Source organism: Hyperolius riggenbachi, chromosome 9 (assembly GCF_040937935.1).
Source record: "Hyperolius riggenbachi isolate aHypRig1 chromosome 9, aHypRig1.pri, whole genome shotgun sequence".
Taxonomy (NCBI): Eukaryota; Metazoa; Chordata; class Amphibia; order Anura; family Hyperoliidae; genus Hyperolius; species Hyperolius riggenbachi.
Window position 1 is genome coordinate 241,682,473 of NC_090654.1, and position 11,483 is coordinate 241,693,955.

Sequence of the window (11,483 nt, forward strand, 5' to 3'; positions counted from 1 at the left end):
TGGGCACATGACGGCGGCTAGCAAATCAGGGGTGTATATTATGCTACACCTGTTCCATACAGCCCCCACAATCCTTTGCTACGCCTATTGCTTGTACCAGGTGACTGTTCCCTGCCAATGAGAGGTCACCAATGCAAGTCTATGGTACTTGCCGCAATGGGGGTGGACATGTGTCAGGAAACGGTCACTTGCAGTAAGTGCAAAAAAATGGGGGTCGGCAGCAGGCTTGGGGACTTACTTTTCTGGGGGGGGGGGGGGTCTCCCAAGGTTACTCTTGCCCTGGGGTCCCTGTGCAGCTTAAACCCTGGGTTTGGGCAGGAGCAGCAGACTGATGGACCCATAGTACTGCATCACATAGAGCAGTGCAACTCTGTTAATAGATTTCATGGTAAAATCATATGGGGTCATGCGATCACTTTCTGATCAGATTCAGATCAGGAAGGGATTGGTTTGTTTGCCAAATTGGGTGGCAATCTAAATGTGTATGGCCACCTTTAGACTGACTTTTTAGGGGACATTTGACTATGTATATTTTAGGCATTAGCGTGTGAGGTCCTCTGAGGAACAGATGGATCAATTAGTAGAATCAATTTCCAACAGGTCCAATCTGATTTCCAATCGTTTTTCTGATCGATTTTGTACAGAAGTGCTCGGAAACTCAATCAGAGATTGACGGGTAGAATCGAGAATTTCCAACACGTTTGATCTAATCTGTCTGGAAATGTGTGTACCTTGTGTAATCTGTGAAGCAGTACCGAACATGTCAGCAATTCATATCAGTAATTGGATCAGATCTTCAGTAGGAATATTATTTGGGGTTTAAAACCGTTTCAGCTGCAAGAGTAAACACTGTCTGGCCAGGGGAGCCGCTCGTCAGCTACAGCTAAGCACCATTAATGGAAACAGATTTGTATCACAACTTCGAGGACAATAGACATCACTTTGTCTATACAGAAAGTACTGAAGGTCCCCGTACATCTAGTGATGATGGGCAGATTCCACCAAGAGACAAATCTCTCTCATCGGATCTGATAAGAGAGATCTGTCAGCTGCCCATACACCACAGGCGGATTCCTGATCAATTTCATTGTGAAATCGATCCGGAATCGGCCTTGTCGTTGTCCCCTAATGATAAATGTGCCCTTGGTGGCCCAGTGTAAGGTATACATCACCTGTCCACGGTCTCCGCTTATCCCCTCTGGCTTCCGGGATTCCTCCTGCATACACGCACACCTCACGTTTTCCTAGTAAGGCCTCGTTCACATCAGGGACGTTTCTGTGCGTTTTTCACAGCGCACTGCCCTGTGCGTTCTGCAAGGTATTGATTTTTCCATGTAATTAAATGTGCCTGGTTCACATCTATGCGCTGCGCTGAGCAGCGTTACAAAAACGTAGGGTTGCCTGCATTTCTGTGCGTTGAGCTGTAAAACGCACATCAATGCAAGTGAATGGGCGCTTTTTAAGCGCGTAGAAGTGCATGCGTTTTTAACCCTATTTGGGAAAAAAATACATTTACATAGAAAAACAAAGCTTTATTAACAATTGCTACATTAAGCAAAACGTGCCTTAAAGAAGCGCGCACAAGCGCATGCATTTTTGCCACGCACTTTGACACGTTTCTCAGCGCAGCAGATGTGAACGAGGCCTTAGGGTACGCGTGTGTGAGACGTCACACATGCTTCCTTACTAGGAAACTACGTGGGGGCGTGTCTTTAGGGAGAGGGGAGTGAGCTCGTAGCAGTAGAGGGACAAGCGGAGTCTGCGGACAGGTTATGTATACCTTACACTGGGCCACCGGGGGACATGGTTTCATTAATAAGGACAGTGTTTCGTCTTGACATTGTGACCAATTTTCCTCCTGAAATTGGTTGCATTATCGGGCGGGCATGCACTTGGCAGCACCGGTTTTCATTCAATTATGATAATCGGATGGTCAATTGGCCGCCAAGTCACCTGATGTATGGGCCACCTTGAGAGTAGCTGCTTATCAGTGGCGATACAGAGTAGTAGAAAGATATTATGAAAGTGTATTCAGAATTACACTGGTTTTTTTTTCCAACCCTCTCAGCTTAATTGCCGTAATTGGTATAGTTTTTCCTTGCTTAGAATATGAACTAAGGGCTGGTGCACACCAAAACCCGCTAGCAGATCCGCAAAATGCTAGCAGATTTTGGAACGCTTTTTCTTCTTTTTCTGTAGCGTTTCAGCTAGCATTTTGCGGTTTTGTCTAGCGGTTTTGGTGTAGTAGATTTCCTGTATTGTTACAGTAAAGCTGTTACTGAACAGCTACTGTAACAAAAACCGCCTGGCAAACCGCTATGAAGTGCCGTTTTTCAGAGCGGTTTGCGTTTTTCCTATACTTAACATTGAGGCAGAAACGCATCCGCAATCCAAAAAATGCCTCACCCAGGCATTTTTCGTTTCTGCAAAACGCCTCCCGCTCTGGTGTGCACCACCCCATTGAGATACATTGACCAAGCAGATCCGCAGCCGCAAGCGGATCTGAAAACGCCCAAAAAGCCGCTCGGTGTGCACCAGCCCTACATGCTGGTCATGTTATACTGTGTATATCGCCGTGAAGCATGAAATAAAGTGAAGCATCGGAAAAGTTTCCGCTGAGGGTTGAGTTCCTATGGAATGTATGTATACTAAATGATGGGAACACACAAAGCAAATTTCCTCTCTGACGTGTGATTGGATAGGAAGTTGTAACGCGTGTACACGTCCAAACTGCTCCCGATCGATAAAAGAATCGACTTTCTGATAACTTCGCAAAGTCTATTCCTTTCTTGATCGTACATATCGGAAATAATCGCCCGATTCCTGTCGATCGGATGGTAAACTGCATTGTGTTGCCAGCGGGTTGCTATTTCAGTACTTGTACATCCCAGAGATGGTATACTTCTTTTTACTCATAAATAAAATTACAGCGCACAGGCCTTATGCTAAGTATACACAATTCAATTTTCTGTCACATCGATTATTTCAGACTTTTCCAATGTGATTTCCGTTCGATTTTCCAGAGAAGTGAACAGAAATCAGAACGGAAATCAGATTGGATCTGTTGTAAGTAACTATCTGACAAAATCTTGTGTGTAACTAGCATTACATTTTAGTAGGACTTGTTTCTTGATATTTGCTTGATTTGGCCACTCCCCCTAGCGCCTGCCTTTGTCTATTTAAGGTCTCTTCAGAGTTGGGCACACGTCAGTTTGTTTGTGAGTATTTGAATGTTAGCCATTGTGTGCTGGCTTTGAGTTGCAGCCTGTTTGCAATAAATGGTGTAGCAGTTGGTTGCTCCCTTGTTAAATTGCTAGATGCATGAAATGTACAGTATGTTAAGTAAAGGTTAAGGGTCTACAGGTATGCTCCCAATACAGGAATGATGCTGACATGTCTGCTTGCATGCTGACTGGCGTTGGTTGCAGTAGGGACTGATTATATGGATTTTTACATGGTTGCATTATTGCATGTAGTTTGTGTCATTTTTGCATGTAGTTTGTGAGATATTTGCTTGGTTAGGCCACTAGCCGCCACCCCCCCCCCTCCCCTCCCCCAAACAAACATTGTTTAAAAAAAAAAGTTGCCATATGCTAGGTACACATCATAAAATTTTCTGTTACATATTTTTCCAACATGTTGGAAAAAAATCTGGCAGGTAAATCTAACAGTAAATTATACACACCATAACATTTTCTGTCAGATTATTTCCAAAATGTCCGCTCTGATTTCTGATTGATTCCTGACCGTTATCGATTGGAAAATGATTGGAGATCAGATCAGAGATGTTAGAAATAATCGATCTGACAGTACACGCTGAGATTTTCTGGCAGATCTCTTAAGCATAGCATTAGCGACTCAGCTTTTTTTAATATGTATGTCATGAGGGTATAATACTGTCATATTAGTAAATAAGGGCTTGTTATCATTGAATGGATGAAAAAAAACCCTAAACAGAAAAAAAATACATCTTTATTTCCAAATAATATATTGTCACCATACATTGTACTAGGAACATAATTAAAATGTTGTGATTTGGGGGATGAATAGGAATATAAAATGGGTGGGTTTTATTTTATAGTAGCATTGCTTATTTTAAATCTATGGGGAGCAGAATTTGAGAAATTGTGTTTTTCATTTAGTTTCTCGTTTTTTCCATATAAAATGCATAGAAAATAAAGTACTGGTAATTACTGGAAACAAGTATCACTCACAAATGATTATTTGTGGCGAAATAAGCAAGATGTATAAATCATTCAGGTATGAGGAGTGAAAGTTATGGCCAAATGAATGGGAGGAGCGTTGACAGGTGGAAATGGCTCTTGGCGGTAAGAGTAAAATGGCCTGTGGGGCTGAAGTGGGAAAAAAGTGCCCCAAATGGTATAAAGAAGCTGCTGGATAAACTAAACGCCTTGCACTTCTACAATTATGGGCTTGTTAAAGAGTGTAGGACTGAGTCAGCCACTTGCATACCTGATATTTAATTATTTCAGGCAGAGAAATAAAAAAAGGAACACAGCATAGTTATTTGTGTGCTAGGCACTGTACATACACGTCTATCTCATGTCACTTCAGGTATCCTTTAACCAGTACACTATCCAGCCACTTTAATGACACATTTTCCCCATGTATTTTGAGGGAAATGCAGGTCCATTACTCATGACATCTGAGGCCTCCTTAATGCTGTATGGCTGAATACTTTAGCAAGCGAAGATTCCTTTTTCAAAGCAATGGGCAGCTGCCTTGTGAATGGATCTTACACTGAAGTGTTGTACTCTGATTACTGTGTTACTAAAGCATGTTAGTTGTGCAGTGCTGCAGGTGCTCAGCACTACTCTACAATCGCCTCTACTTCTCAACTGACTTGTTTTCCTGCAGGAATTCAGACAGGCCAGTCTAGCCAGTTACTCATTCTATTTTTCTCTCTTACAGGTTTTTCTCAATGGCAATTCGAGTGACAAAGACAACTATCTGAGCAGTTAAATAAACCCCAGTATAAGTGTGACAAAAAGGAACACCAGACCGTATTGTTATGTCTACAGCTCATCGTATCTTTATGCTTATCCAGTTATTGGTCACCAGTAAGGACCAGGGGGACTGAGGGGACTTTTCAGATGTTGTCAGCCTGATTTATCAAAGTGTTCCAAATAAGAACTGTCTGTTCTTCCTCGTGGATGTACCTCAAGATCATTTAAAATTAAAGGGAAGATGAGCAATGGACCATTAACATGCTGTAATCTGCCCAAGTGAAACAAGCAGCAAACATACCGGACTTTTCATCAATCTAACTGAAACTAAAGTGGAACTGCAGTGACAGCACCAAACTTTACCCTGTAAAGGTATAAAGGGCAGCTTAATTTCCATTTGCTGTGCTTCTCATCTCTGCCTCCCTGACAGCCGCTAGAAGTCATTGACCAGAGCGGGATGTGGATCTAAAGCCCCGTACAATAATGCGAGGACTGGAGCCTGGCTGGCATTGGGACTCTCTCTAGGCAATAGTATCAGGCTGGCTTCCTGATACTATGGAAGGATAACTCCTGGTACATGATGATACAGATTCTAGACTGGGAGAACAATGTGCTCGGATGTCGCTAGAGATCCAGCATGCTTCTGTGTCCCCATTTTCATTTCATAATTCACGGGGGGGGGGGGGGGGGGAGGGGGAAGGGAACCAGTCTGTATAGGTGACTAACACAGTCCCCTCTACCCCTCGAGGCTGTGTAGAGTGTAGCAGCAGTGGGTCTTTTCTTCCCTCCCCTGCACGGTGCCTCTTCCCACGTCTTCCCTCCCCTGCCGGCGCTTCTTCATGTGTCTTCCCTCCCCTGCCGGCGCTTCTTCATGTGTCTTCCCCCCTCCCCCTGCCGGCGCTTCATGTGTCTTCCCTCCCCTGCCGGCGCTTCTTCGTGTGTCTTCCCTCCCCTGCCGGCGCTTCTTCATGTGTCTTCCCCCCTCCCCCTGCCGGCGCTTCATGTGTCTTCCCTCCCCTGCCGGCGCTTCTTCATGTGTCTTCCCTCCCCTGCCGGCGCTTCTTCATGTGTCTTCCCCCCTCCCCCTGCCGGCGCTTCATGTGTCTTCCCTCCCCTGCCGGCGCTTCTTCATGTGTCTTCCCTCCTCTGCCGGCGCTTCATGTGTCTTCCCCCCCCCCCCCCCCCCTGCCGCCGCTTCTTCATGTATCTTTCCCCCCCCCCCCCCCCCGGCGCTTCATGTGTCTTCCCTCCCCTGCCGGCGCTTCATGTGTCTTCCCTCCCCTGCCGGCGCTTCTTCATGTGTCTTCCCTCCTCTGCCGGCGCTTCATGTGTCTTCCCCCCCCCCCCCCCCCCCCTGCCGCCGCTTCTTCATGTATCTTCCCCCCCCGGCGCTTCATGTGTCTTCCCTCCCCTGCCGGCGCTTCATGTGTCTTCCCTCCCCTGCCGGCGCTTCTTCATGTGTCTTCCCTCCCCTGCCGGCGCTTCTTTATGTGTCTTTACCTCCGGGGAGCTTTATGTGACTAAACACTAGAGGCCAAACCCTAGGAGCACCATGACATGTACCTTGGGTACCAGTAGCTAGTGATGCACCACCAATCTGCCACAGTTTGAGCAAAAATTCCTGTCCTGGCCAAATCTATAAATTTTGGTGCAAAAAATTGATTGGGAATCATGTACCCCATCGATATCTGGCTGATTCGATCATTTGAACGCATCTACTAGAGATCTATACAAAAAAAATCGACTAGTGTATGGCCACCTTTAGACCTGCTGACTTTTCCTGTGATCACATGTAGGGCTTGATTCGCTAAACCGTGCTAACTCCTAGCACAGGCACGCTAGTAGTTTTGCACGTGTTTTTGCACACAATCATGAATTTCCATGCACAATCGCACATTTGCGTGCAAAACCGTTAGCGCACCCGTGCTATGAGTTAGCACAGTTTAGTGAATCAAGCCTGTAATACAGACCTCCCATGGAAGAGAACGGGTACATTAATAATTGATGATCAATAAGCTATAAATGAATCCAATATTATACCATGAGATGTACATGATTCAGAGATGATGCAGCGTTTTGCAGCTGGAAAATAGATCAATTAAAGAGACACTGAAGGGGAAAAAAAATATGATATAATGAATTGGTTGTGTACTATGAATAATTACTAGAAGATTAGCAGCAAAGAAAATATTCTTTTTATTTTCAGGTATATAGTGTGTTTTCTAACATTGCATCATTCTATAATATGTGCAGATTACACAACACTCAGCATTCAAAATGATTCTTTCAGAGCAGTCTGAACTAATGACCTCTCCTCTGGCAGATAAAAAGAAAACTGTTCACTTAGGCCTAGTGCACACCAGAGCGGTTCTGCTGCGGTTTGCGATCCGCTTGCGGCTGCGGATACGCTTGGGTAATGTATTTCAATGGGCTGGTGCACACCAGAGCGGGAGGCGTTTTGCAGAAACGCATACTCCCGGGCTGCTGCAGATTTTGGATTGAGGAGGCGTTTCTGCCTCAATGTTAAGTATAGGAAAAACGCAAACTGCTCTAAAAACGGCACTTCAGAGCGGTTTGCCAGGCGGTTTTTGTTACAGTAGCTGTTCAGTAACAGCTTTACTGTAACAATACATGAAATCTACTACACCAAAAACGCTTCACAAAACCGCAAAATGCTAGCTGAAACGCTACAGAAAAAGAAGAAAAAGAGTTTCAAAATCTGCTAGCATTTTGCGGATCTGCTAGCGGTTTTTGGTGTGCACCAGGCCTTACAGTTGAGATAATAAAAGTCAGAAGACAGCCCTCTCCACGACTTTGAAAGTCGTAGAGATTAATGGCTTTTTTGCATAGAGATAACAACTGGAGTTTCTTAACTCTTCCTGTACTGGAAACAATTACACTGATGTATCTGATCCTAATGTTTTATTTCTTAGCTGTGCTACACATACAAATCATAATATCATACATTTTTTTTCGCTTCAGTGTCTCTTCAAATCCTAAATTGCTTTAATTGGATTGGAGCATTTTCAAGCTGCATGAATTTGCATTAAAATGTTGCATAATTTTCTGTCAACTCCATTATTTGCATCTCACTGACCCATCTCTATTGAGGATATTGAATTGTGCTATATAAGCCATACACTATCTTTTTTTTCTTTTTCATCTATTTGGTTCTAAGGTGTTTATCAAATTAAACCTGACAGAAACTGGTTTAAATATTGGGGCTTTGATCAACTTTGAATTATTAGGGTTGGATGAATCAGTAAAGCCTTATACACTGTTTGTGAATAGCTTGTTGCAGTTCAGAGCTGGTTATTTTTGTAACACTACAAAAAAATTATGTAGCTAATATAAATCCTATAGGTTTAAAGGAAACCAGAGATTATCTAAACTAAAAGTTTTTTTATAACATACCTGGGGCTTCCTCTAGCCCCATCAGCACGGATCGCTCCCACACCGGTATCGGGTCCCGTAACTAGCCAGTCAGATACGTAGAAAGCGCACTTCTCTTGCATCAATGGCAGCCGCCGGAGAGATACATGGAGAGTGCACTTCTCTTGCACAGACTGGCCCAAGTTACGGGACCTGGTACAGAAGGTTGAGAACTGCAATTTCCAACTGGGGAACTGATTTTCTGAACCAGCAGCTGCTTCTCAGTTAACTGGCAGCTGATGGATGGTACCCAAATTCGATAAGCAATTTACTAGCATCTAGTTCCTGTTTCACTACTGTAGTTGATACAGTAATCCCCTAGATGGCGCCCTCTAGAGGACCCTTGTGACAGGTATCGGGACATGCATTTGGCACAATGGAGGGGGGTGGAAGGACATTGTGCAGCACAAGACGGAGAGGACAGAGTGAGGAAGAGAACGATGGTGTCTGTCTGCGCTCAGGTGATCTGGCATGCTGGATCTTTAATCGGTTTTTACCTCCGATTCAGATTTTTAATCTTTACTGCATGCTGCGTTTTTTGATCCGTTTTTCTGTTGAATGTATTCCGGGAAAATCGGAAACTGAATCGGAATCAGAAAACTGATTTGTAGTGTGCAGGGAGCCATAGTGGTTTTAACTTTTGGATTGCCTGATTAGCATCCTTATTACTTGTTTACCAGATAAAAATAAAGAATTGATTTTATGCCCAACAGTTCCTTTTTGAAGACCCAGTATAACTTATCCAGCCAATCGGATATGGCGTTTTGGAAGATTGCAGACAGTTTTATTTCACTTTGATAAACTTGGCCTAAGTGTGGTTTTCATGTGCTCTGTAGTTATATTTATGTAGTAGTTTTGTTTTGTTTTTATATGGGGTAAAAATGGAAGTATTTGTGGAACTGTTTAAAGTAAAAAAAACAAATAAAAACAAGCACAGTCTCCTAGCAGCAAGGGTCTTGGCTGCACAATATTTTACAGTGGTCCTACAGAATATTTTAATGTGTGTTTTGCTGATTTGTGCATCTGTGAATGGCCTTGTATTACATGCAATTTATGTAAACGTTTGTGTGTAAGTGGTGGTTACGCACCGTGGGGCGTGGAGGAACATTTTGCACAGTTTTAGGCGATTTGCTGCTGGTACGTTCTTGAATGTACGCTTTTTTTTTTTTGGGACGGGTTAAAGGACAGAATGTCTGCTTCTGACTGAGGAATAGAATTCCAGACACTTGTCTGCAGCACAACTCAGAAAACTCAGTATTACAAATGTCTATTTGTTCTTTTTATGTATGGAAATTTTATGAAAGTCTATATATTAGTTGTTTAAAATTTGTATTGTTCACGAATGGTAGCAATAAAATATTTTGTCAAAACAAATCAACAGCATTGTTTACTTACTAATACACCCTAATCTGCAGTGTTACTGTATAGAACATGCTTTCTCAACCAGGGTTTCTCAGGGACCTTGCAGAGGTTTCTAGCTTTTTCCTCATGCAAGATGGAACTCAAGCCAGGTGCCCACTAGGCGCAGCACTTGCGATTCCTACAGCACAATCGGTTGGTCGCAATTTGCCCAGGGCTGTGCGGTCTGCGTTTGAGCTGGATAATTTTTGTACAGTTTATAAAACCTCCGACTTCAGATACACAAAATTGTTTAGATTCCACAGCCCTGGATTTGCAAGATCAGTTAGGAATCAATGAGATGCAAACATTTCTATTTTCATGCACATTTTTATGCAAATATATGTAGTTTGAAAGAGTGATGGTCAAGTAGATGCAAATTTATGCAATTTTTATGCAGCTTGGAAATGAACAAATCCTGCTGAGGTAAAATTCGATTTGGTTCATTTTAAAGCTGCATAAATGTGCATAAAAGGTTGAATTTATTTCCATCTACTTGACCATCCCTAGTTTTAACATTTAAACCTGGGTTTAAATTGATTATACACATTTTTATGCAAATATATGCAGTTTGAAAATGCGCCAAACTCTGAAATATTTGCATATCCCTAGGGATGATTGAGTTGCAATTTGTTCCGAGTTCATGCAAATTTATGTTAATCTTTATGCAAATGTATGCAGCATGAAAATGGTTCTGGGTTTAAATCGATTGGTCCCTTCTCAAACTACATAAATTTGCATAAACATTTCCATAATTTTGGAACAATTTGCATCTCATTGATCATCCCTAAGCACCGTACATGCACTTGCGATTTGCGTTCTGTTATTTTCAATAGTTTTCCCTACAGGTCGGGTCCATGTGCTTCAGCTGCTGAAGCATTGCCCTGCCCCCTTACACATGTCATTGCTTGTGTGCAAGTAGGCGGGGCTAAGTGCCAGGAGTTGGAGTGAAGGTAAAATTTTATTCAACCACAATCGTGGCACTCAAAATAGCTCTTGAAGAGCAATTCAAACGTGGTTTTGCAGAGCTCCTTTACTTTATATGGGTGTACAATTGCTCCAAATATGCTGCAGGATCTGCGATTGTGATTTCACTAATGGCAATCACTCCTGTGGGTTTGCCTCCACTAACTTTCATTAGCAAGCAGTTTGGAATCGCTGGTAATTGCTGGAGTTTTCAAAAGTGAAGCTAAAAGCTCCTTGGCTTCACTGGATGGGAAGACAATGGTTATAGACCAAGCGTTTCCAGTCTCCCTACCTGTTCTGCATTGGCAGAGAGATCAGATGTTTGTCACATGATTAATGTGCTGTAGTGAGTCCAGAGGTCAGAACTGAAGACAGATATACAGGCGACGAAGAGGAAATGCAAGAATTTAAACTACTGTATTTTTTTGAACTAGAAGACTCATCTTTGCACTGTGTTCTCTATCCCTGCCAATACAAACCTCCAACCTGCCACAATGTCAGGGACTCCCTGTACTGTGCCCATGCAGAGCAGGACACAAAGGGGTATAAAGGAGGACAGAGGCAGTCACATGGGGGACACAAGGGGGCATGAGGTACAAAGGATGCCCCTTCACCATGAATGCACCAGCTTGAATATATTTTTTTCCTCTGGTTTTTGTCCTCTAAACCTAGATGCATCTTATGGTCAGGAGTGTCTTGTAGTCTGAAAAATATAGTAAT

General features: G+C 43.1%; 1 protein-coding gene across 2 annotated transcripts in view; it reads left to right on the forward strand.

The window, feature by feature from the left end:
* Nucleotides 1–9,773, forward strand: part of ASPG (asparaginase) — a 138,738-nt gene extending 128,965 nt beyond the window's left edge. For both annotated transcript variants that reach the window (XM_068254225.1, XM_068254226.1), the window contains exon 16: nucleotides 4,933–9,773. In XM_068254225.1, the coding sequence (XP_068110326.1) occupies nucleotides 4,933–4,983 (51 nt within the window). In that variant the 3' untranslated portion in view covers nucleotides 4,984–9,773. The remainder of the gene's footprint in view (nucleotides 1–4,932) is intronic.
* The last annotated feature ends 1,710 nt before the right edge of the window (nucleotides 9,774–11,483 follow it).